Below are 24,866 nucleotides of genomic sequence, written 5' to 3' on the forward strand. Positions count from 1 at the left end.
CAGTGGACCAGCTGCAATCGTTTCGAATTTATCCGAATGTTTTATATCGTGCACGATATAATCGGTACTGTACTATTCGTGGTCAAGATGTCAAATACGGTACATTTCGATTAACTGATTTGCATCCGAAGCAGAAGTAGAGGGAACATCCCGTCCATTACCGACACTCGATGACAGTCGTCGGCGGTGGTGTCTTAGCGGACGGCGCGACGACATACTGCTGGGCATCCAATGCGTCCACGACAGCCGCGCAGGTGGATGTGGCGTCCTTCGGGGTCCTGGGCACAGGGAACGGCTACACGTGTCCTGTGTGGGTGTCCCTGAACGTGAATCGAACGTACGCTACCGGCGCCAAACCAACGATCTCATGGGCACTACTGATGCTGGACCCGTCGGCGTCTTCATCTTGGGCTGCGTTTGCTCTCAATCCCATCACACAGAACGTCACGACGTCCCAACTGTTCTACTGCCAGGCCGACGCGGAGGAGAATTGCCGGCCCTTCCGCGGCGCCGCCAAGCCCCTGTCGTCGCCCATCTTTGCCCAGTCGTTCCAGCAAAAGTCGGCTTCGTTTTCCAGCGTCGTGGAGTTGCCATCGACGCCTGGGACGTACATCGTCTTTGCCACCACGACCCTGCCAACCGCCGTGATCACGTCCAACCGGCTAGACATCGCGCTCTTTACAACCATCACCATCACAGGCCAAGTTCAAGCAGAATCGTCCGCCGCCTCCCACACTGCGATGTATGTCGGCGTCGGTGTCGGCGCGGCTCTTCTCGTGCTGGGGATTGTCCTGTGGTGCTGCATCACACGAAGGCGGATGCGCCGACTCGAAATGGAACTACATCGTGCGACGTTTGCCACTAGCTCGTTGCCAAGGTCCGTGAGCAGCTACCGCCCCAATCATCATGTTCGGCACGACTCGCATCTGCATTCGCTACCCAAGCTCAGCTTTAGCTCGCACCAGCATGGAGGAGTGGCGCGTCTGTCATGTGAAGACGGAGTCGACTACGCACTTAACCGCCACCCCTACCACCACCAGTCGCCAGCCATATTTGAATTGTCCCCTCGTCAGTACCACCATCATGCAGACGTCGACTTCGTCCTGCACCCGCGACTGTCGGCGTCGGAATACTATTACCCCCAAGAACTGCCGCGAGACGATGTATCCCATCATCATGTTCATTCGAATAGTCGCCAGTACAGCGTGCCTCGAAACTCGGACCATTACACGGACGTGGCGTTCTTCCCGCAAGAAGAGGATACTGTCGGCGACATGTACCAGTACTGGAGGCAGCAGCACCCCCAACCCACGACCCCGTCCGACTCGTCCACAGACTACTCGACGCAACCGCAGTACCCACTCCGCTATCATGGCGAATGCTAATACAAAACGACATATGTGAGTGGCGAAATGGTTTGAGGCTTTGGTGAATATGAGATTCGGCGGCGGCTATTGCCCCGTCAGTCACTAGTGCTGTAGTTGAAACGAAATCAAGATGTATATATAAGGCTACACGTGTTTGAAGTAGTGCCATGTGACTGTACTCTGATCTTGCTTGCATTGATTGATTGTGGTTGGTGGTGTTGTGCTTCAGCTCCTCACCCCATGAACTGTGAACACACTTGCGTTCAACATGGATTCCTCGAGTACTACTACATGCGATACACTGCACCTGGCTGTGAACCCAACCATAAAGTGGCCACGTACTATACGTATACGTCGATGCTTCGAAGTGGCCCGCGACGTGATCACATGCACGCACGCTGGCATAACAATCGGCGGTTCAAAAATGAGAATGATGATCCGTTGCCTTTTCCGAATAACTATTATCCGGATGCCGGGAAAGGGCTGAAACGGCGAAACGCGCGATACATCGATGGCACGACCGCGGCGACGATGAAGCCTGGTTCACGTAAGGACAGAGGGACGTGAGCATGAGTTGAACGAACGAGGAGGGTGTACATAGGAAGGGGAACACAGAGGCGGTCCGTCAGCCAAAACCATGCCAGCAACACTACTCCGTCAGCGAAGGACACTTCGCGCGAAGACCCCATGGACGTCTACGCCAAGCGCATCGAAGCAGCGCTGACGGCGTCGTTGTTGCAGCCGGCATTCACGCGCGTGGAAAATATCAGGTAGTTCATGGAATCATCTTCGTCTGTCTTAAACCAAGTCGATGCGGCATCCTGAAGCTGATAATGGGCTGCAGTTGCCAGCTCTTACAACGACGACTCCTTGGGTCGGCCCGGTACTGGTTCAAGAGCGTCAAACTCGACAAGACGACGTCCGTGGCGTCGAAGAAGTGGCTCGTGTGTATGTACGACATCCCATGGCGCAAAGCAGTGGTCGACCGCGCGCAAACTAGCACCCGCTCCCTCTTTCCAGACTCGCCCACGACAGTCGACGTGTTCCCCAACTTGAAGCCCGTGGTGATTGGCACGTTTGAGACGGAACGCGCGGCCAACTTGGCATGCGACGCCGCGTGGAAAGTCCGCGATCAGTCCAACCCCGTGTCCGTCACCAATGACCCCACGGATCCGTTGCCGCCGTGCTGGAACTGCCGCCTCCAGATCACCGTCGTGTCGGATGCGTTCCAGCGGAAACCACACGCCGAGCGCTTGCATATGGTGCTGGAAGTACTTCTCGCGTTGGCGCATCCTCCTCCACACACTTCCGGGCATCCCCCCCCTCCCCCCACGGAACCCGAAACGACCGTCCACCACCACCAACCGCCGTCCAGCATGAAGAAGTTCGGGACCGTCGGGGCGTGCGTGCGCCGGCTGCCGCACCTGCGACACTTGGCCTGCGATGTGGTGCTCGTGCTCAAGACTTTGCACCAGTTTCGCCCCGTGCACACCACCGTGGACAGCTTGCCCCTCACCGAGCGCATGGGGCTGTCCCATGGCCTCGACCGCGCACTCGGGGTACCGGCGACGGCCAAGACGACAGCCAAGGACGTGACGCGCTTGGTCGTGACCAAACACCAACCACCGCCGACGTCATCCAAACTGCCCCATTTCTACCACGGCCTGCCCATCGAACTCAAAGCCATGATCGCCGCCGATCAACGCGCCCAGCGCGCATCCGCCACATTTGACGCTCTGTCCTCGTACGCATGATATATATATATATATATATTGGACATTTATGGTCCTTTAACCCCAAATTGGGTTGACTTTTGCGCTTGATATCTTGAAATCTATCGATCGATCGTTGTACATACTAACTTTTGTACGTAAAAAAATCGTCCAGTGTCACTCAAATGTCATTTTCACACACTCATTCGATGTGGAATGGGTGGATTTGATTGGCCACTTGATTCGTGTTGCGGGTTTGGATTGGTCGATGTATCGATTGTCTGCCTGCGATGTGGTGATGCTGGTCATTCGATATAAGTCTCCAATTTCGACTATATCGAGTTGAACCATCATAATGTGCTGGCTGGATAGCCACCTCGAGCACAACTCGGAAGCGACCATGCTCCAAAAGTTTATCAAGCGCAAACACGAGTGCTCCACGGCGGCCATGATGCTGCAGCGCGTGTATCGCATCCACTGCGTGGTCTGGACACTCGTACCTGATACATGCATATATTGCTAAGCTCAATATTAGGCACGGACGCTCCGCCGTCTCTTGGCCTCTCATCGCCATGCGCTGACCATCCAAAGAGTGTACCGCGGGTACGTGGCTCGGGTGTTTGTCCAGGAGCTGTTCGTCGTCATGTCGCTTGCGTCCACACACATTCAAGCCGTGTTTCGGTCATATACGTCTCGAGAACGCACGAAATCGCTGCGGAATCGCAAGACCGCGGGCGCGGTGCACATGCAGCGGGTGTTTCGGGGCTTCCAGGCGCGCAAGTGGGTCTTCTGGATACGTTTCCATGTCGCCAGTGCGATTCAAATCCAACGCGTGGCGCGGGGTCTCATGGGGCGACAGGTATGGCCTTACTTTTACCCAAAATTTGGATGACTTTTGCGCTGATTTTCGCCAAATCTATCGATTCTTCTTTGTCGATTCTTCTTTGTAGTACTGAATGATTTGGTTGTAAAAGGGTGTGATTCGTATCATACGAATTCAAGTCAAACACTAATTTGACGTTGATGTGGGTAGTTTCCTGCCATCTGATTGGCTAAATTCTTCTGCCGATTCTTTCTTCTGTAATACATTTGGTTGTGTATCACACTAATTGAAGTCACACACTAATTTGGCGTTGATGTAGGTGGTTTCCTGCCATCTGATTGGCTAAATCCTTCTGTCGATTCTTTCTTCTGTAATACATTTGGTTGTGTATCATACTAATTGACGTCACACACTAATTCGACGTTGATGTGGGTGGTTTCCTGCCATCTGATTGGCTAAATCCTCTGCCGATTCATTCTTCTGTGGTTGTGTATCATACTAATTCAAGTCACACACTAATTTGACGTTGATGTGGGTGGTTTCCTGCCATCTGATTGGCTAAATTCTTCTGTTTGTGTCGATACATTCATTCTCCATGTCGCTTCTCCAGTTTTAGAATATAAACACATAAGTAAAGCAAAGGTCGTTCGTATATCAGAATCATCATATCCTTCCCGTTCTTTCTTGGACTACTAGCATATATGTATGTATCCATGTGAAAAGTAAAGTAGATCATCATACTATGGTAGAGAGCTGCGATGTATCGACATGCTAAATACAAGCGCACGGTGGTCGTTCCCGCCGTCAAGTTGATCCAGCGAGTGTATCGAGGCCACGTCGGACGAAAGCAGTGCCAACGCCTTCAACATCAACACTTTGTCGACAAGATTCAAAGACCCGCGGCGATACAAATTGAGCGGGTGGCTCGGGGGTATTTGGGTCGTCTAGTGGCCAAGCAACGACGCAAGCAACTAGTCGCGGCGCTGGTTATCCAAGACACATTCCGCAAGTACAAGGCGCGGCGTCGGTGGGCATTTGTGTGCCAGGTCAAGTGATATGATATGGCTTTATGGTCGTGATGAGTTTGCTGCGTGTAGGTGCGGTTCGAGAACCGCATGGCGTCGCGGATTGGGGCCGCGGGGCGCGGGTACCTTGCCCGACAAGTGTACAAGCGGGAGGTACGCAAGATTCGGGTGCGGACGGTGGTAGTCCCTGCCGCCCGGACCATCCAGCGGGTGTACCGCGGCTTTGTGGTGCGGAAACATCTCGAGGAGTTTCGGGATCAAGTCGAGGCCGCGAGTGTGCTGCAGGTACGACGACGACCACCACGACCACCTGACACACACGACTGACTCGTGTGTACTTAGCACTTTTGGCGGCAAAAACAAAAAGAAGCCGGCGAGCGGACCGTATGGCGCGCCTCGATCGACCGCATCAAGAGCCACGCAGCGTTGACGGTGCAGTGCTTGGTCCGAAGCTACTTTGCCCGCCTCCGAGTTGAGGCAGAACGAGCTAAGCAACGAGGTCGCCACGGCCAAGCGGCGGTGGTGGTGCAGTCTGCGTGGCGGAGCTATTTCAACCGCAAGACCATTCAATCGATGCGGGAACTCATGGCGATTGAGGTGTACGCGCGTAAATTCACGGCGCTCAAGGTGTGTAGAAGAGAAATGACCAGTCATATATTGTCGATTTGATACAAATTTGGGGACAATCGAATCGCGCCGACCAAACCGATCCACAATCGATCTGATTGGTTGAATTTCATTGAGAAATGGGTTTTGATTGGCTAATAATTTTGAGCTTATCTGAGGTAGCCAATCAAATCGATTTCAATTCCAACGAGAAACCACAATGAAATGTCACTCGAAAGCACATTGTCCTTTTACTAACGTTGGACTTTTGTGTGCTGACAGTGAATCGCACCAAACCTATCATCGATCGATGGCTGTTTGTACTAAAGTTTGTATGTCAAAGAGGTGTTGTGGGAGGATTGGTATCACACTAATTAAAGTCAAACACTAATTTGAAGTTGATGAGGGTTTCCTGCAATTCGGATTGGCTACATCCTTGTGCCGATTCTTGTGAATTCCATGTAGATATCCTTCTCCAGTTTAATCACAACAATATAACAAACACTACCAGTGCTCTTAAAGTTGCTGGTGTTGGTTTGATCGATAGGACAACTTGGAAATGGTGCAGTTTGATATGGCCGACACTATGGGCGACATTGCGTACATGACCAAGCACAGAAAGAAGTCGTTGCAACAGATCCACGACCTCAAGCAAATGCGGGTACTACAGATACAAGAACGAATCTCTGCGACAGCGTTTGAATCTGGATGAATTGATTGGTTGATTCGTTCTAGTTGGACTGGGAGCTGCGTGTGCCAGTGTTGGACAAGGAACTGTCCAATATGACTGGCCAAGATATTGCCCGAGGCTGGCAAACCGCGTTTGAAACAGAAAAACTCGTCATTCACTTCTCCATGTTGCTCAGCGCCGAAGAAATCCAGAGCAAAAAGCAGCAGGTCGGTTCGTGTCGTCGATTTAGCTGATGGATTATTGCACTAGATTCGAGAATATGACGCCGAGATTGCGACGCTCGACGCTGAATACGAAGACTTGGAGCGGGATGTGGACGAGAGTTTGCTGCAGGAAACCAGTCTCATAGAAGACTACAGGCGCCTAGAGCTGCACCGGGCGTCCTCGCAGTACCTTGACCACGCCAAACAAAGCGTCCGACGGCAACGGCTGCGGTGGAAAGTCCGCACGAACCGATCGAACCTCGTCCTCCGGGAGGCCGCTGCCTTGGCTCGGTCCAAAGCCCCCCCTCCGTCGACATCTCTCTCGTATGCTGGACGAATGGCCAGCCGTCGTGAGTCAGACGAGCGAGTCCGACAGCACAACGCCCATACACACGCCACCAAAATGGAAGCATTGAAAGGCAGCAGCAACCTGCATGTAGTGGCCGTGGCGGACGCCGTGGTCGCCGAGTGTCGCAAGATTGTCAACGCTGGCAGTCTGGCCATGCAGTTGGATCGCTCCGACTTGCGCGATGACCCTGCCGCCGCCGGTATGTGCACCACGTGTGGCCACATGCAGTGTATGTGCCATGTGCTAGCAGCCTCGACAGCATCGAACGCACCGTCCAACGCCGCGCCTATACTAAACGGATCTCGAAAACGAACCAACAATGGACCGGGAATTGCACTAGGTCGACGGCGGCGACACCATCGACAGACCGACGGGGTCGTTGTTGCAGATGATGAGAATAGCGTTCAAGTATATAATCCATCATAATACTTCCATTGTTATTACCATTGGTCATTATTGTTATATTCTTTCTACTACTACCTACTAACTACCTACTACTACTACTACTACATCCCCCTATATCTTTCTACTACTAACTACCTACTACTACTACTACATCCCCCTGTACTAGTGTACGTGCTGTCGTTGAATATCGTTGTATTATAATAATAGCATTGTTGTTATTATTACCATTGGTGATTGTTATATCTTTCTACTAACTACCTACTACTACATCCCCCTGTAGTTTTATTAGTACCGTCCCCCAGTACTAGTGTACGTATTGGGTGTCTTGAAACTAAAGTCAATGCAAATCGGTACGTGGTCGCTAATGTACTGGCAGTTGGGCAGACACGTCCGGGCGTAGGCTCGGAGCACATGCGGCGGATGCACCTCGAGCCCCGCGGCCGCCACGAGCGAGTCGGCGCTGAACCAAATGTAATCCACGACGCCGACCCAGCTGCCCGTGTAGTTGGTGTACGCCGGCTCGCTCCCAAACACGGCCGCGTACGCGCTCTGCAGCGTCATGGGGTGGGTCAGCTTGCTCAAGTGGAGCACTTCTGCCAGGTTCTTGAGGTCAGGGTGGTCACTGCGCACGTGATTCTGGCTTAACAAGCTGTACACGGCGCTGGATGGCTCGCTGTTGAAGTCGCCGCACACGATCACCGGCAGCCGCCGTGAGTGGCAGAGGTGGTCCATCTGGTCCAATAGCGTGTGCGTCTGCCACAGCTTGACGTCTGGGAACTCTGGGTTGGAAAATATATGCACGTTCGCGATGCTGATGCACGTCGCCGCCTTGCGCGGCTCGGTTGCCACCACGTCGAGTATGACGATCTGGGCAATGTTATCACGGACGAGGCGTTGCCGGACCCGCGCCATGCTCGCTTGAAACGTCTAATTGTTCGAGTTGGATATATATATATATATTATATATATATAGATATATAGATATAGGGCGAACCTCTCGTTCTTGGTTGGAAGCAGACGGATACGCGAGTTCAAAGTTGGACCACATGGACGCAATAAAGTCGGTCGCGGCTTCGTTGAATTCGACCGCGTACTGTTCTTTGAGGTAGAATCTAACCATAGCATATCATATATATATATATATATATAAGTTTGTCAAACAAGCTGAGCACTAGTTGAATCGATTCATATGTAATATATCGATAAAAGCATACACCATTGTACTACAATCAAATCGTGAGATAGTAGAATCGAAGCATACAGTAAATACTGCATACTACTAGTACATAATACAAAACCTACCCATTTTGACAAACAAGATGAAAGATATTCGAATCGAATCGTATTAAAATAATAAATATAATAAAAACACATCCCTGGACAAATACAACAAGAGATTGTAGAATATATATAGAAGCACACCATGATACAAAACAAAATGAGAGATATTGGAATCGAATCGTATTATATTAAAATAATAGATGTAATAAAACAACACCCCTGTATTGTGCTTTCGAGTGAAATTTCGTGTTGTGGCGTGGTTTCTCGTTGGAATTTAAATCGATTTGATTGGCTACTTCAGAAGAGCTAAAACTTATTAGCCAATCAAAACCTTCTAAATGAAATTCAACCAATCAGATCGATTGTGGATCGGTTTGGTCGGCGCGATTCGATTGCACCCCCTCCCCAAATTTGTATCAAATCGACAATACAAACACAACGAGAGATATTGGAATCATAATATATATAAACCATTTTGATATATATTACCGCGACGATCGGTAAAACATGGCACATCCGTCCACCTTGCCTTCCAGCCCCATGCTTTCCCGCGTCTTCTTCTGAAACATGCCTTCGTACCCCCATGCTGTCATCATGGGCAGAAAGTGGTTCTTGTAGTGGTCCGCTTGGACTTCCTATATCAATCCATATACCCACATTAGAACAAATATAGTGTTAGACGAGAACAAATATAGTGTGAGTACATATATATTATACCTACCTGCAAGCACAAAATGTCGGCGTTGTACAGTTGCAGTTCGCGCTGGAGCAACTGCTTCCGAAACGACCAGTTCAGTGCCCACATCGGGCAGTACGGGTACATCTGTCGCGTGGCGTAGATCTCTGCCAAGACATTGTACGACAAGATGCGAAAGCCGCCGTGGATGCGCAGCCGCGCCGCCGTCAGCCGCTCGTCTTTGCCGATCGCTGGCACCATCTGCCGCGTCGGCGCCATCGGCGGAACTAGTCGCGCATGAGGCAAGGAATAAGGATGGATGTACATACATGGGAGGACGATGTTGGTCTCCATGTACTTGGGCGGGCCGCATTCTTCGCCCGTGCGGAACAGCGGCGTGCATTCGACTCGAAGGATGTGGCCGACGTCTGCGGTGGACGGTGTGTACGTCCTACAACGACTTTGATCAGCGATCGACGAACATGATGAACAAGATATGTGCTTACTTGGCGGCTTGAAGGACACTCCATCGTTCAGTGGTGGGGCGCACCGGCGCTTCTTGGACCACGGACTTGTGTCGGTCGAGGTCGTCGGCGCCGCGGATGCGCAGTTTCGTCGTGCCGTTGGTATGTATTTGACGATGTGTGCTCCACGCGCTTCGAAAACATTCCAGCGTGCAAAAGCGAGCGCTGTCGCTGGAGAGGCCCTGCCGGAGGCACACGGCGCAATCCACCGTGGCCATGAGAAGAACGACGTTGCCTTCGCCATTGCCTATCCGAGCGCACTGCTTGTTCGCACAGCACCGCTTTGAGTGGGACTTGGACCAGCTGAATTTCAGCCGGAAGTCGTCGTCGTCGATGTCGCCATCGCTGGATCGGTAGAACGCATGTGTGGTCACCTCGCATCCTTCTACGGGCTGGTCCACGCGAAGGGAGATGCGGCCTTCCCCGCTCGTGGGCGATCCTCGCGGAGGGCTCTGGGAGTACGCTCTGCGCTCCTTGGCCTGCCTCATGTTCTCGCACTGCACAAGATCACCAATGCTGCCCTTGAACCCACCCAACGCAAGTTGGATTGCCCGAGGTTTTGTAACTTCCAGCGAATGAAATTGCAATCCTGTGACACTTTATTCTTTACTCCGCACCGCCCATCGAACCTGTGAAATGCAATATTTCTACCCAATATGCCAAAGATACACACGAAAAGCCCAAGGGTCACACGGCCCACGAATGACATGCGGGCGGCGGGTTCATTGCGCACTAGCACGAGCTTACTCTCTAGCTTTACTGTGTTGAGAATGCGTGAGAATGATGTCAACGCATAAGGTGGGCAGTCGTTCATTGCATCGAATTAGTTGACTTGTGAAAGGCGAGTGAACCAATGGTTGGATTTGCTGGCTGGCGAGAACAGTGTTTCTGTGCGAGAATGCACAGATGCATGGAACCACGCCAACCCACGTAGCTGCTTGGAATATAGCCGACTTGTCGCGCGATGGCCGCATGAACATGCCTACACAGTCTTCATCGCATTCCACGAGCGACACCAGCCGTCGAGATAACCAACACCACCGGCGAAACATACTACCAGCGCCGGAATACCGCAAGGGCTCAAACTACCACTTCGTCCATGGCCCCAGCCAGCCAACTCAGTCGTCGAACCACCATAACTTCGGGGAGCCGACACATTCAACAGGCAGTGATGCCGCCTCCAACGCGTTTCCTTCGGATATGTCTGAATTTCAGCCAATGAAACGTGAGGATGGGGTTTTTCGAATCCCAGATGGGTTTGAAGGTGTTTGATTGGATAAAATTGGGACATTTTGAGGTTTTCTTTTTATAACCCACAACAAAGATGGCTTTGCAACAATCCGCCGCCGTCCCGTCGGCAGTGGCGATGGAGAAGGGCCGCGTGGAGATGCGGCACACGTATCGGTCAGATGATGAATCCGAGGACGAGTCATCCCCCCCGATGATGCAGGCTTGCTATTATACCAAGTACGGCAAACCTTCTGTGGTTCAGATCGGTCAGCTGCCTCGTGCCACTCTCGTCGCCCCTGACGACATCCTTGTCCGCGTTCACGCCGCATCCATCAACCCAGTACGATGTATCGCATGTCATATTCGTTTCTGACGCGTCCATAGATCGACTACAAGCGTCGCGAAGGAGCGTTCAAACTCATACTGGAATCGAAATGGCCCAACATTGTCGGATACGACATGGCTGGCGTCGTCGTCCTTTGCGGGACAAGCGTCAAGAACTTTCACGTGGGCGACGAAGTGTTTGCTTGTGTTCCGCACGACAGAATCGGGACCCTGGCCGAGTACGTCTGTCCGTCATCGCATTAATCACGACTTGACCCCATGTTTAGGTTTGCCGCCGTGCCCGAGCGAGCCGCGGCCCTCAAGCCCAAGAATCTGAGGTCATCCATCTCTCCATTACCCGACTCTTGGTGGTGTCTGATGCATCATGTAGCTTCATCCAAGCTGCCGCCGTGCCGATCTCTGCGCTTGTGGCGATGCAGACGCTCCGTCGCTTGAATTTGAAGCCAGGTCAAAGCTTCCTTCTAACTGGCGGGTACGTACGTACGATGATTCTTGGAAATATATAATATATATTTCAAATATTCACTAGGTCTGGCGGCGTGGGCACGTTTGCGCTGCAACTGGCGAAGAATGTATTTAAGGTATACTAGAATTATCTTTGGTACGATTCACTGGGGTATTTATTTATTTATTACTATGTGATTTATACAGGCAGGTCAAATTGCTACCACGGCCCTCCAGCAAAAGGACCATATATTGACAAGGCTGGGTGCTGACATCATTGTCGACTACTCGGACAGTCACTTCGAGAAAGAATTAACAGACTACGACTGCGCCATGGATTGCACTAGCGAGGTTGGTCATGCTATATATCTATATATATCTATATATATCTATAAATATATATATATATATATATATATATATACATGTCTAGATCAAATAATTATTGTGTTCTAGGCCAAAAAGTGCGTCGAGTGCGTCAAAAGCGGCGGCATCGTCGCGTCCATCGCAGATACCCCTCCTCCGGTCCGTGAATACTCGATATCTATCATATATATATATATATAAATGTAAATATCTATCATATATATATATATAAATGTAAATATTCATATATATATAAATGTAAATATTCATATATATATAAATGTAAATATTCATATATATATAAATGTAAATATTCATATATATTTATTTATTTATTTATCAGGAAGCAATGGGAGACTTGGAGGACGAACTGCACGGCCGGCCATCGTGCTGCCTGGGGATCGTCCTGGGCTGCTTGAGCTACTCCATGAAGGCCAAGGCCCGCGCGCGGTCGGTCGAGTACGCGTACGTGCTGGTGTCACCGGATGGACGGATGCTGCGAGAGGTGGCGACGTACTGCCAAGATGGACTGGTACGCCCTGTGATCGACAAGGTATTTCCGTTCGCACAGGCGCTGGAGGCCATGGAACTGCTCGAAGCAGGCCACGTCACGGGTAAAATCGTGATTGAAATGCCAGCCAACGCCGCCAAAGACCGACACCAGCCCGAGTCGGAATAAAAATACTAATGCAAGTGGTGGACCCACGGATTGAATGGATTGTGAATTGAATAGTAGTAGTACTATTGTCAAATTGATTCGAAACTGGAACCCTCAGCAGAATCGAATGTCATAATAATTATAGATCCCCTAAGCCAATGAAATCACGTCTTGTCGAATTTCTGCCAATCCAAACGTTTGATTCGGCCCATTGGGAAAACCACATATATATACTAATCGTTGTATACTACAGTTTGTACAAGCTTCAATGGGTTCAAATACTATTTGGTGAAATGACTCGCAGGTCCAAATTTGGGTGAAATGCACTATATATGTATGTACTTGAAGACAAGGCGTACGAGGGTCTTGGATACTAGATATTAAGCGTCTAGTAAGAAGGCAGGGGTACAGTATTGAATATTCTTGCAGGTCATAGAGTTAATTCTAAATTTACGATTAATAGTTTGTACTACCACTGCTGCACTACTTACAGTTAATGTACACAGAGAGCCCGGCATCCGGATACGACAGTAAACTGAAAGCGCCAAGCTAATGCGAATATGCAGTAGATCTATCCGGGGGGGCTCATTCGATATCCCTCCTATCTATCGAGCAATCAAATCTTCACCAGCCCGTGAGAAAAAATGGTTCAAGAAAGCAGAAAACAGAAAAGACCTAGGGGTTTCAACTTTTCTGACCGTTTTTGCTGAATCGTTCGTTGTAAAATCGGTTACGGAGGTAAGGGTTATGCTCTATCTAATAACTTCTCATTCAAACCAACATTTTCAACCATCATTCCCATTTTGAAACCGCCGTCAACGGACGTTCACAACGCAGCGATACGAGAAGCGTCTGGTCAAGCCATGTTGACGAAGAGCGGACGTGCGATCACATCAAATCATATTCGACGGAACATGCGGGTAGTTAGTTGGATGCAGAAGCAGGTGCAGTGAACCGAAATGTAGTAAGTATACTGTAATGTAGGGGGATCGTGGTGTCCCTTGTCAAACGCGCAACGCACTATTCGTCGTAGGATCAATCAATCACCATGAAGAAGAGTAGTACGACAACAGTATCACATACATGACGATATATAGTGTGGTACTTCTGCCACGCGGGCACGAAAACGAGGCGTCGCTACATGCACGTGTGTGTGCTTATTCAATGAACTGTTGTTGCTCGTAATTCAGTACCTACTGTAGCAACGGAATTGCCGAGCTGTGCTGAAAGGCAGCACGCGATTTCAGAACACGGTACAAATGATCGCCTGTATACATTTGCGTTATTACGCGGTGGGCTATTTTATTTGTAACTGCTAGCATGCAGGGCAACACAAACGGTTTCGCAACGCACCCACGACAGCATGAACGCGGTGCATCCAGTGCTTCCCCCTATTGGTGGAGACAAGGGCAGTCGAGGGGGGGGCGGTGGGATGCTTCCCCCCATTGGTGGAGACAAGGGAAGTCGAGGGGGGAGCGGTGGGGGTTTGAATGGCGATCGGCGAGTGAGTGCCGGTGGTAGCAGCGGGTCGTTTCCCACGACAGCGCGCGAGCGACGAATGAGCACCATCCAAGTCGTCAAGATGGGCAAGAGCACTCGGAACATGATGAATAAGCCCGTGGTGATGCTGCCGGATGCGGCGGCCATGAGCGCCGACATCACAGAGGAGCTGCGCAACACAGCGCCCAACATGGGCCGAGACGTGATTGCCATCTCAACCACGGCGACCCCCGTCCAAGTGAGCATGAGTCCACAGGAGGAGATGATGAATCACGCGCATTTGGAAAAAGCGCTCAAAAATAAAGGCGACAACACGATACGAGGTCGTAGACGCAATACCTAAACAACCCCATCAACCCCTGACAATCACGTAGACTCGGAGTCGGTGAAAGAAGAAGTCAAGCACTGGCTGCTCGAGAAGCAGTACATCATGCACCCCCACGGCCGCGTGCGATTGCGATGGGACGTCGCGTGCATCGTGCTGATCTTTTACAATGCATTTGTCATTCCTGTACGTGTGTGTACTACTCTCGCCATCAACTAATTACCGATGTGATTAACTAGTACCAAGTGTCCTTTGAAAAGACCGCAGCCGACAGCGCGTGGAGTGTCACGGTGGACTATTGCATCGATGCCTTTTTCGGCGTGGACATTGTACCCAAATGAACATATATATATATATTAATATTTGCCATGGAGGTGGCGAATTTTTTCACTGGCGTCGACATGAAAGGCAAAGTGTACTTTGACATGGCGACTATCGCCAAGCGCTACTTTAGCACTTGGTACTATATATATATTATTACTATTTTGCTGATATTTAGGTAGGTTTGTCGTGGACTTCTCGTCGACGTTTCCATTTACGCAAGTGCTGGCGGCTCAAGACGAGCAGCTGGGCAAGATCCTCCGGCTGTTCCGGCTCGTGCGGCTACTGCGGCTGTTCCGCATGATTCGAATCCTCAATCGACTGCAACATGCGCTGCTGATCCGGTCGACCATCAGCAGCCTCTTCCGCTACTGCCTCACAGTCGTGTTCATTTCGCACTGGTTTGCGTACGTCTTCTGATGTGTTCTTATCAAAAGGTTCTATCTTACAAATATATACATATATATATATGTAGCTGCTTTTTCTTTTGGGTGTCATATCAAGACTCGACGTCGATGGAACCCCCTGTGAACACGTGGCTCAAGGAAAAATCGCTCTTTTCCGCCACGATTGCCGACCAATACGTGGCGGCGCTCTACTGGGCCATCATGACGCTGTACGAGAGCTAGTAGTTAGTATTAGTAGTAGTAGTAGCTCATCCAATGAAGTCCCTCTGCATGATCGACGTGGGTAGGGCCACGGTGGGCTACGGCGACGTGTCTGCCATCAGCACCAACGAAAGACTGTTTGCCATCTTTGCCATGTTTGCTGGCGCAGGCATCTTTGCGTATGGCATCACCAACGTAACTACTCAACTAACACTCCCGGGGACACAAAAGTCGGTTTATTTGTTATTGACTACTTGTCTATTCGTAGATTGTAGCACTCGTGTCCAGTTTAACCGCGCACGAAACAGCCTTCCGTGAGAAAATGGTAATACGCCGAGATATTCTTGATCTGACTGTGAATTTCTGGACTCGGTTCAATCGAATCGCGCCGGCCATATTGATCACGAATCGCTCCTATTGGTCACTCTGAAAATGCTTGTCGCGGATTGGCTACATTATTTGTTTCGTTTTCCTTTTTCGTGCATTCTGCGGCATCGGGAAAGCCAATGAAACTTTGCGGCGAGATTTATAATCGGTTTTCCAAATCGTTTGCCGCAGACTTGGGAAATGTGTACCAAAATCATAATATATATTTCCAACTAACTATATTCCGACATTGATCGAATTGTTGTAGGACGAAATCAACGAGTACATGGCGGCGCGGGACTTGCCGCGGCAACTTCGCATTGAAATCCGAGAGTTTTTCCAGAATGCGCGCAAATCCAAAGAGAATGACATGCTGCAAGAGCAGGAGTTGCTCAACGAGTTGTCGGCGATGCTTCGGTCCAAGATTGCGCTGGCGATCAACGATCATTTCCTTTGGAAGTTTCCGTTCTTCAAGGGCAGCGACCCCAACTTTATCATGGATCTGGCGCTGAGCATGCGCATGATCTGCTTTGCGCCGTTCGAAGACGTGTGCGTGGAGGGCGAGCTCGGCCACGAGATGTTCTTCATCTTTCGCGGCGCCGTCGAGGTGCTCAAGGACGGCATCCAACTCACCGTCCTAGGGGAAAACCAGTACTTTGGTAACTCCACAAAGTGTTGGCTAGATTTGAACATGTTTCACTTGAACTACACATGGAAACTTCTGTGTGGATTGTGAATCTGACGGATATATATATATATATATTAACGTTATACTTGAACTTTGCAGTTTTGTTTGAGAATAAATATGTATTATATGTACAGTATGTATTGTGTGATATCTGACGAATGTTATTTTATTTGAAGTTTGCAGTTGTTTGAGAATCAATAAATATATTCTATTTAGGGTGAGTCTGGAGGTAAAAAAAAGGCCGCCAAAACCTTCGATATCTTGGCAATTTCTTAAAAATCGGCAAACAATGAAAAATTATTTGTCTGGATCCAAAATTTGGAGAAATTTCGGGTATTTCGCCGAAAAATAAGAAAAATAGTTCAAGGGACTTTTTTTCTGAAAATTGGCAAGAACTGAGAATCGTGGACGTTGTTTCAAAATCTGTTTTGATCATCCAGACAGTCAAAAATAGATATGACAATATACAAAAATGCTTCAAAATTTCGAAATATTAATTGTGATCCACCCTGAACCAAATTTTTATAATATTAAATGGGCAAAACACCCTTATTTATATACATTTGTAGGCGAAATGGCCATCTTGAACAAAGATTGCAAGCGCATGGCGACGGTGCGGACGTTGTGTTTCTGCGAGCTGCGCATGCTATCTCGGGTTCGGTTCTTGGAAGGTATATATATATATTCAAAAGCAACATATGGTGCAAAATATATAATTTTTATCTTCCTGTAGCGCTCGTGCATTTTCCAAAGATGATGCAAAAGCTAGCCAATTACTCCAAGGCGCGGGCACAGGCGAAAAACAACTTGGGGACGCCGCAGTCTACTCAGCGCGACAGCACCGACGACGACACGCGCGTGGTCGGCCGCAAGAACTCCAAGCCCAAGAACCCATCGTATCGACTCAACTGGAAGAGCTCCATCGAGCCAGACCACGAGGTGCGTACCATAACCAGATATGTGATTTTTCGATAGGTATTTCAATGCATGTATGTGTGCGTGCGTAGGGGTTATCTGGGTTCGGCATGCACTCGGGGGGTATCGGGGCCGAGGCGGTGCTGCAGCTGGACAGGATCAAGCGAGTCCAGGAAGTATTGACTGGTAAAGTGCGAGATTTGCACTCGATGATGGATAGCATGCTGTCTACGCAAGCGGCGGACGAATCGCCGCCAAGATCCGAACAAACAACGTAGAAGCACGGATGGTTGTGGGGCTTTTCTCTACTGTTAAGCATAGTACTGCAGCGTCGCCTTCTTCTTGGCCGACACAACCCCAATGCCTTCCATAAAGTCTTCGTGCTATATATACAACAGCATCACATTATGTTATATTTGGCATTTCTTCTTTATACCTTGATGATACTGGCTTCGCGGCGCAGCGCCAACATGCCCGCTTCCACGCACACCGCCTTGAGCTGCGCGCCGTTGAAGTCGTCCGTGCATCGCGCCAGCTCGTCAAAGTTGACGTCTACCCCAACCATGCATTACTGAGCAAGTTGCACAGCAACAATATATATATATTTAAATAGTCGAATCGATTCGAAATCCTGGAGGCCTCAGCAGAATCGAATGTTTTAAGAGAATGGATTCAAGAACCGCCAAAGCCAATCAAATCACGTCTTGTTGAACTTTTTCTGCCAATCCAAACGTTTCATTTGCCCCAGTGGGGCAAAACCACTTATATATATATATATATATATATACGAATCGTTGTATAGTATAGTTTATACAAGCTTAAATGGGTTCGAATGCTAATTGGTGAAATGCACAATATATATATATATATATACAGAGATATATTCAAGTCCAAATCGGGGTGAAATGCACAATATATATATATATATATACATAGATATATCTGTACCAGCCATGTCGACGTTCATTTTACGCGAGTGAATTTGAAGGATCCGCGCCCGCGCCTCTTCGTTCGGATGAGGCAGTTCAATCTACAGCACCACTTGAGCAAAAGCGATCACCATACAAACGACCAGTGAATGACGTGGCAGCGTACCTTGCGATCCAGCCGACCGGACCGCAACAGTGCAGGGTCGAGCACGTCGGGACGGTTGGTGGCCGCAATCACTTTGATCTTGGTGTTGCTCGTGAACCCGTCCAGTTGGTTCAGCAGCTCCAGCATCGTGCGCTGCACTTCGCGGTCCCCCGACTGCTCGCCTCCGAAGCGCTTGGTTCCGATGGCGTCCAGTTCGTCGATAAAGATGATGGCGCCGCCCTTGCTCTTGTCCTTACACTTCTCCTTGGCCAACTCGAATGCGTCGCGCACAAGCTACGCGGCCCATGTCAAGAATACACACCTCAAGCGATCGTCAACGTCTGTCTTACCTTGGCACCGTCCCCAATGAACATCTGCACCAACTGCGGCGCCGCCAGTTTGAGGAAGATTGCATCCGTCTGCTTGGCACACGCGCGAGCCAAGAGGGTCTTGCCGGTGCCGGGAGGACCGTAGAGCAGCACTCCTTTCGGCGGCTGGATGCCGATGGCGAGGAAGCGCTCCATGTGCGTCATAGGGAGCACCACGGCTTCGACCAGCTCCTGGATCTGCTTGTCCAACCCACCAATGTCGTTGTAGTCTTCCGTGGGTTTCTCGTCCACCTCCATGGCCTTGACGCGGGAGTCGTACTCGGCCGGCAGCTTTTCCAGAATGAGGTAGCTGTCCTTGTTCGTGCCCACGAGGTCGTTCGGGATCAACTTCTCAGCGTCCACAAGCCCTGGAATGCTGAGGAAGATGGTTTGTCTGGTCGACGTTTTGATCACGGCGCTCTTGCCTTTTCGGCCAACGTCCGCATCCGCCGCCGCGCCGTCTTGCTCGTCGTCTTCGTTCTCCATCTCAAGGATCTCGACTACGTTTCCCACCAGGTACGGCAATTGCTTGTTCAGCTTGACCTTTTCGTTGTTTTCCTTGATGCGCTCGCGTTGGGTCTGGCTTTCGTGGTTGATCCGCGTGATGTCGCTGCGCATGATGCGGATCTCGTTATCCAGCAGCCGAATGCGTTGCTTAAGCTCGTCGTTTGTCATCCCGAGGATCTCCGGCTCAATTTCACCCCAAATGTCGCCACCTTCAAGGCCATTCTCATCAGGCCCTTTGCTCATCCTGAATGTCCAGCAACTGATGTATGTTCTCAACCCCAGGTGGAATCCACAAGGATCTCCCTTGATATAAGAACACTCTCTCATCAAATCGTCCAGTCATATCCGGATAACGTTAGTTTCATTGGGCCAATGACATTGCTAGAAAATAGGTATTTTCATGCATTCTACAGTCCAAGGGTCCTTGTTGGCTGACATTCTAGTGTGTGTGGATAGGTGGGAGGGAGGTATACGTACACGCACAATAATGCAAAGCTCAGTTCGAGGTAGCACCTGGAATGAAAGTCAAGGCTACTACATTACGAACCTCTCAATCCTCGGCCAACAACACACGCACACGATTTGTGTGTATAAACTATCGTGACCTGGCGTAAGCCCTGTTCTTGATTGTGCATGACACTGCCTCAATGTTTCTACAATCATACTACCCATCTAAACGATACGGTTTGATGGTGTCTGTTAATCTTCGACGTAATTCACGTGGGTGTGGTGTTGGTTGATTAAGTCTGGGTCGATTTCTTGACATAACGTAAAACTTGGAAGGGCAGTAGGCAGGAACAGACACGTGGGAGGCAGAAGGAATAACTGGAAGTGAATTACTTCTGACTGGAAAGAACCAGCCAATCAAAACTAACTATGATTGACCACGACATCCAGTGATGTTCCATGACCAAATGTCTGCGCTGACTTCTACTCGGAGGAAAAGCCTCTAGAAGGCACAAAAACCTCCTACACAGCTAGCAGACGCTGCTACCTGACTGACAGGGCAATGGGGTGTTCTCTATTAGAACAGGGTATTCTGACTGCCTCCCAACAGCGCAACGCACTGTCAACCGGAATGAGGTGCCCAGAGTGCAGAAATAGGCTGGCGGTTATGCTCAGTGAGCGTAACCACCACTGGTTACACCGTCTTTTGTCCGGGACTAAACTCGTCGGACATCCCTTTCAGCGGGTCCCTACCAATTGGCCCGTTCTGAACGACGCGCCGAGGAAGGGCCGGATGGATTGAGTAACCACCGGGATGCCGTCACCCCCCAATGTCGAACCAACATGGTCCAGGGCGTCCCCCTTACATGTCGGCGCAGTCATGGGCTGAGAGGCCGGAGTCTGCGCTCCTTGGCTCGCGCCGGAGGGTGCTGTCGGGCGGCAGCTGCCTCACCCTTAGTTGACTGCGCAAAGCGCAGAACGTTGTCACATCAAGTGGTTTGGTAAAGATATCCGCGACTTGATGTCGCGTATCGGTGTAAACAAGACTAAACGTCTGTTGTTCCACAAGGTCGTTGATGAAATGGTAGCGTACATCAATATGTTTGGTACGCCCATGGTGGCCAGAGTTGTTCACGATCTGGATGGTGCTCTGATTGTCCTCGTGAAGAGGAATCGATGTGGTGATGGGATGTCCCATCTCACCAACTGCCTGCTTGATGTACAGGCATTCTTGTGCAACTGTGCACAGAATCATGAGTTCTGCCTCGGTTGTCGAGAGGACGATGCTCCGTAGCCTCTTAGCGATCCAAGAGATCGCAGAGTTCCGGTAAATTGTCACGAAGCCCGCGACGCAGCGTCGGGTATCAACACAGTTAGCGTGGTCACTGTCCGCATACGCATGGAGCGGAGCGGAGTGATCGTACGCACCGCCGAGGACGAGACCGTAGTTGATCGTTCCTCTGATGTACCGGAGGGCGCGCTTGGCTGCCTGCCAGTGGGCAGGGCCGGGGTTCGTGAGGAACTGGCTCAGTTGTTGGGCGACGTACGCGAGGTCGGGTCGAGTGCTAATCATGAGATACATGATGCTGCCGACTACCGATCGGTAAGGCTTGTCCACCTAAGGCTTGTCCACCATGGAGTGGCGTTCAGCATCGTTCTGAGGACACATCGACTCAGACAGCTTGAGGTTGTACTCCATCGGAGTGGGGGCTGGTTTTGAATTCTCCATGCTGAACCTCTTGAGAATCGAGGTTGCATATTGGGATTGATGCATTGTGAGAGTTCGAGCAGAACGATCTCGAACAATGTAGAATCCGAGAATAAACGTGAGAGCCCCAAGATCATGCATTCGAACACGCGATGACAGACCATGTTTGATGGTGCGCATCATGTCCGGTGAAGGAGCCATGATGACTGGGTCGTCAACGTAGACGCCGATGTAAACGGCTTGGCCGTCTATCTGCTTGGTGAAGACACAGCGGTCTTTGACAAGCTGGGTGTACCCTTGCCGGCGCAAGTAGGTAGCTAGTGTCTGGTACCACAAGCGAGGGGCTTGCTTGAGACCATAAACACTGCGGAGGACCCGAAAGACATCGCGGCGATTCTTCGCGGTGTCAAATCCAGGTGGATGTTTGACGTAGACCTCGCAGTCGATTTCCCCGTTGAGAAAGGCTGTGATGACATCCATTGCATCGATCTCGTAGTCGAGAGACGCGCCGAGAGTGAGCATCGTTCGGAGGATTTCTTTGGCAATGACCGGGGAGTAGCTCTCCTCGTAGTCGACGCCTTGAATTTGAGTGTGTCCTTGGATCACAAGTCGCGCTTTGTAGCGAGCGACGCGTCTCGTAGCCTCTGTGGTCGAGTCGTCGTATTTGATTTTGAACACCCAACGCATGCCCAGTGGTGTCGCATCTGGAGGCAAGGTGGCTGGTTCGAACGACCCGTTCGCCTCATGGGCTGCCAGCTCGAGCATCATGGCTTCAAGCCACTGCGCTTTGGCTGGCGATTTCATCGCCTGTTTGTAGGTCTTAGGCTCCTCTGAAGGAGTCGTGTCCTTGAGGGCGAGGAGGATGTGTTGCGGCGTCGAGAGAGATTGAGCGCCTGAGGCGTCCTCAATATACGACATCAGCAACTGAGCTGGACCGTCGCGTGGACGTGTCCGCCGTGTCCAGTGTGGTAGACGTCGATGAGACGACGTACGACATGTGCTATCACCGCTGCTCGAGACCGTGAGGGCAGAGGCGGAAGTGCGAGCAATGGGGTTGTCGTATGTGACGACGTTGGAGTGGAGGTGGATGTCGTACTCACACATGCCGGAGTACGGCAGTCTGTACTTCTCGTGGAACGAGGTACATGGTGGGGAAATATTCCTCTGTTGTGTTGAAGGTCAACGTTCGACGACGCTTGGGCCTTGGAGTGGTGGACGACTGGTGTGAAGGGTGGCGGAGGATGCCACCCAAACAGACAGGTGGAGTGATGTCGGGTACGTCATGTACGACAGGGACTTGCCACACTGTACCTGTTGACCCACGAAGTAAAGCCTCCCCAAGTGTCGGTAGAGGTGAGGTCGGATCGGCCCCCCCAAGTAGGGTGGGGGCTGATGTCCCAGCCTCCCCAAATGAGGGCGACGTGGATGTCACGGCCTCCCCAAATGAGGGTAGAGGCGTCGTCCATGAAACGGCCTCCCCAAACGAGGGTAGAGATGTTGGTGTCGTGGACGGTGCAGCCTCCCCAAGGGGTGAAGGCAGGCCTGGTTGGAGGGGTGGTGAGCTTTGGTCCACGGTGAAACAGTTCCGTTATGGATGTTCACTTCGAAGACGTTTCACCTCCTCGACTGATTTCAGGACGGGAAACTGATGTTCAACGAACGTCACATCGCGGCTCGTAAGCACGTAATGTGTGTCGATGTTCAACAGCTTGAACCCTCGAGATGTCTCGGGTAAGCCAATATACATGCACAGCATGCCTCGGGGAGACAGCTTGTTCACACGCATGGGTATGTTGACGTGTGCATACGCTACACAGCCAAATACGCGTAAACGTGAGTAGTCTGGGTGGCTCTGGTGCCATAGACGATACGGAGTGTCCCCACTGATGGTGATGGACGGTAGTGTGTTCATGAGGAACACTGCGTGGGAAATGGCTTCGCCCCACAAGAACTGTGGTTAATTACCATGCAGTAGAATACTGTAGAGCGAGCCTGGTGACGATCATGTCCATACGCCGCTCGGCCACAGGGTTCTGGGTCGGGGTATATGAATTCGCGTACGTAAGGCGGGTGCCGTATTCGCTTTGAATACGGGCCCCGAGTTTAACATACTCCTTAGCGTTGTCCATTTGGAGCGCTTGGATTTCCTCGAACTCACTGGGTGGTGAGTGATGGTAGCAAAGCTCGATGACGTCGGAGCGATAACGCTGCCGTGCGTCGCGACAGAACGCGCTGTACTTGTCGTACAGGTCCGCGCGCTTTTGCATGATGTACACAAAAGTGTATCGGGTAAAGTCGTCGATGAACGTGACGAAATATCGACCCCCAGAAATAGAGGGGATATTGATTGGACCCCACACGTCGGAGTGCACTCGTTCCAGAGGCCTCGACGACTTGGGCAATTTGTTGCGTGAAAAGGGAAGTACTTTGGACTTCGACCTTAAACATGTGTCGCACGAAGCATGGGCCGTGATGGCCTGCCGAGAGATAGGAAATTCAAACACGGTCGAATGACGCCGCAATTTGCGTAGCTTGTCATGACTTGGATGGCCCAGTCGATGGTGCCATTGCATAGTGCCCTGTGCACTCGACTGCGTCACGAGGACGGTCGATGTGGGTCGGCGATGCGCGGTGAAAGCCGCGTCGCAATGACATACAACCCGGTGACTGCGTCGTAGGTTGCGGTGAACTCGCCGTCGTAGGTGGCTAGAGTCCACTCCTGTGGGGTGATGGAGACAATTTTATGTCTATCCATATGTAGTGCACGACCCACGGAAAATAAATTGAAGTGTAAATCGGGGATGTGTTATAACATCCTGCAGATAGATCACTAATGTGTCATCGTTGATGCCAGCGACCTCGAGTCGGACTGTGCCACGGCCGATGACATGGAGTTGGTGGCCATCGGCTGCACCAGCAAAGGATGAGAATGGTTCGTAGGTGATGAACCACTCACGATGGAAAGTGGAGTGCTTGGATGCACCACTATCTACCGTCCAATGACGGGATCGACTTTGCTCTTTGACAACCGGGCTGGTTGGTGACACGCGAAGTGCCCATCCAGTACCCGTAAATACAAGTGATCGCGATACGGTAGTATCGAGCGAATCGTAATACGGACTGAAGTCCTGTAATAATGTCGAAAGTACTTTGGATGTACTTGACTTGTCGGTCGACTGTTTTAGTCCCGTAAATGAAACATGTGAATGTTGATCATCTAAAATATGTCGAGGCATAAATGCCGGCATGTGTGCGTGAAGACATAAATAAGGAGTCTGATCACGATGTTGACGTGTGTTCTGCGACACTAACGTACGGGTAGAGCCGCGCGACG

General features: G+C 50.6%; 6 protein-coding genes across 9 annotated transcripts; 4 read left to right on the forward strand and 2 right to left on the reverse strand.

Moving 5' to 3' along the window:
* The first annotated feature begins 114 nt into the window (after positions 1-114).
* Positions 115-1,510, forward strand: H257_16587 (hypothetical protein). Its single transcript, XM_009845073.1, has one exon. It carries the CDS (start codon positions 171-173, stop codon positions 1,383-1,385), a length of 1,215 nt encoding a protein of 404 aa, XP_009843375.1. The 5' UTR covers positions 115-170; the 3' UTR covers positions 1,386-1,510.
* A 332-nt stretch (positions 1,511-1,842) lies between these two features.
* H257_16588 (hypothetical protein) lies at positions 1,843-7,222 on the forward strand. Of its 3 annotated transcripts, XM_009845076.1 has the most exons (11): positions 1,843-1,914; positions 1,969-2,137; positions 2,212-3,111; positions 3,452-3,563; positions 3,615-3,938; positions 4,652-4,948; positions 5,000-5,212; positions 5,270-5,554; positions 6,081-6,194; positions 6,269-6,430; positions 6,474-7,222. In XM_009845076.1, the coding sequence occupies exons 1-11, from the start codon at positions 1,899-1,901 to the stop codon at positions 7,200-7,202; spliced, it is 3,321 nt and encodes a 1,106-aa protein (XP_009843378.1). In that variant the 5' UTR covers positions 1,843-1,898; the 3' UTR covers positions 7,203-7,222. The 3 variants fall into 3 exon arrangements, with proteins under 3 accessions (XP_009843378.1, XP_009843376.1, XP_009843377.1); XM_009845074.1 differs by having other exon boundaries at positions 6,269-7,222; XM_009845075.1 differs by lacking the exons at positions 6,081-6,194; positions 6,269-6,430; positions 6,474-7,222 and having other exon boundaries at positions 5,270-5,597.
* Positions 7,223-7,390: 168 nt separating this feature from the next.
* Positions 7,391-10,215, reverse strand: H257_16589 (hypothetical protein). The gene is made up of 6 exons (XM_009845077.1): positions 9,645-10,215; positions 9,468-9,589; positions 9,184-9,425; positions 8,952-9,097; positions 8,176-8,293; positions 7,391-8,108 (listed from the first exon to the last, which is right to left on the reverse strand). The coding sequence occupies exons 1-6, from the start codon at positions 10,148-10,150 to the stop codon at positions 7,467-7,469; spliced, it is 1,776 nt and encodes a 591-aa protein (XP_009843379.1). The 5' UTR covers positions 10,151-10,215; the 3' UTR covers positions 7,391-7,466.
* A 755-nt stretch (positions 10,216-10,970) lies between these two features.
* H257_16590 lies at positions 10,971-12,772 on the forward strand. 2 transcript variants are annotated; one of them, XM_009845079.1, is made up of 8 exons: positions 10,971-11,232; positions 11,277-11,455; positions 11,504-11,554; positions 11,608-11,709; positions 11,767-11,818; positions 11,889-12,032; positions 12,138-12,206; positions 12,391-12,772. In XM_009845079.1, exons 1-8 carry the CDS (start codon positions 10,987-10,989, stop codon positions 12,724-12,726), a joined length of 1,179 nt encoding a protein of 392 aa, XP_009843381.1. In that variant the 5' UTR covers positions 10,971-10,986; the 3' UTR covers positions 12,727-12,772. The 2 variants fall into 2 exon arrangements, with proteins under 2 accessions (XP_009843381.1, XP_009843380.1); XM_009845078.1 differs by lacking the exon at positions 12,391-12,772 and having other exon boundaries at positions 12,138-12,269.
* A 1,276-nt stretch (positions 12,773-14,048) lies between these two features.
* H257_16591 (hypothetical protein) lies at positions 14,049-17,706 on the forward strand (the record flags this gene model as incomplete). Its single annotated transcript, XM_009845080.1, has 12 exons — positions 14,049-14,528; positions 14,580-14,716; positions 14,770-14,859; positions 14,905-14,990; positions 15,034-15,258; positions 15,327-15,467; positions 15,546-15,654; positions 15,728-15,784; positions 16,094-16,484; positions 17,083-17,184; positions 17,247-17,452; positions 17,521-17,706. Exons 1-12 carry the CDS (start codon positions 14,069-14,071, stop codon positions 17,704-17,706), a joined length of 2,190 nt encoding a protein of 729 aa, XP_009843382.1. The 5' UTR covers positions 14,049-14,068.
* Positions 17,544-19,659, reverse strand: H257_16592 (26S protease regulatory subunit 6A). The gene is made up of 5 exons (XM_009845081.1): positions 18,853-19,659; positions 18,524-18,796; positions 18,377-18,458; positions 17,865-17,980; positions 17,544-17,811 (listed from the first exon to the last, which is right to left on the reverse strand). Exons 1-5 carry the CDS (start codon positions 19,618-19,620, stop codon positions 17,740-17,742), a joined length of 1,311 nt encoding a protein of 436 aa, XP_009843383.1. The 5' UTR covers positions 19,621-19,659; the 3' UTR covers positions 17,544-17,739.
* Positions 19,660-24,866: the final 5,207 nt, after the last annotated feature.

Source organism: Aphanomyces astaci (assembly GCF_000520075.1).
Source record: "Aphanomyces astaci strain APO3 unplaced genomic scaffold supercont1.88, whole genome shotgun sequence".
Lineage (NCBI taxonomy): Eukaryota > Oomycota > Saprolegniomycetes > Saprolegniales > Verrucalvaceae > Aphanomyces > Aphanomyces astaci.

Bases quoted from the DNA above. Each gene is read 5' to 3' on its own strand.
- H257_16587 (XM_009845073.1), top strand. From the start codon at position 171: ATGACAGTCGTCGGCGGTGGTGTCTTAGCGGACGGCGCGACGACATAC.
- H257_16588 (XM_009845076.1), top strand. The intron at 4,949-4,999 runs GTCAAGTGATAT...TGCTGCGTGTAG, and splicing joins GGTGGGCATTTGTGTGCCAG to GTGCGGTTCGAGAACCGCAT. The intron at 6,431-6,473 runs GTCGGTTCGTGT...TTATTGCACTAG, and splicing joins TCCAGAGCAAAAAGCAGCAG to ATTCGAGAATATGACGCCGA.
- H257_16589 (XM_009845077.1), bottom strand. From the start codon at position 10,150: ATGAGGCAGGCCAAGGAGCGCAGAGCGTACTCCCAGAGCCCTCCGCGA. The intron at 9,590-9,644 runs GTAAGCACATAT...AAGTCGTTGTAG, and splicing joins AGTGTCCTTCAAGCCGCCAA to GACGTACACACCGTCCACCG. The intron at 9,426-9,467 runs GTATGTACATCC...ATGCGCGACTAG, and splicing joins GACCAACATCGTCCTCCCAT to TTCCGCCGATGGCGCCGACG.
- H257_16590 (XM_009845079.1), top strand. From the start codon at position 10,987: ATGGCTTTGCAACAATCCGCCGCCGTCCCGTCGGCAGTGGCGATGGAG. The intron at 11,456-11,503 runs GTACGTCTGTCC...CCCCATGTTTAG, and splicing joins AGAATCGGGACCCTGGCCGA to GTTTGCCGCCGTGCCCGAGC. The intron at 12,207-12,390 runs GTCCGTGAATAC...TTTATTTATCAG, and splicing joins TCGCAGATACCCCTCCTCCG to GAAGCAATGGGAGACTTGGA.
- H257_16592 (XM_009845081.1), bottom strand. From the start codon at position 19,620: ATGAGCAAAGGGCCTGATGAGAATGGCCTTGAAGGTGGCGACATTTGG. The intron at 17,981-18,376 runs GTACAGATATAT...TGGTTGGGGTAG, and splicing joins AATGAACGTCGACATGGCTG to ACGTCAACTTTGACGAGCTG. The intron at 17,812-17,864 runs GTATAAAGAAGA...TTGTATATATAG, and splicing joins GCGAAGCCAGTATCATCAAG to CACGAAGACTTTATGGAAGG.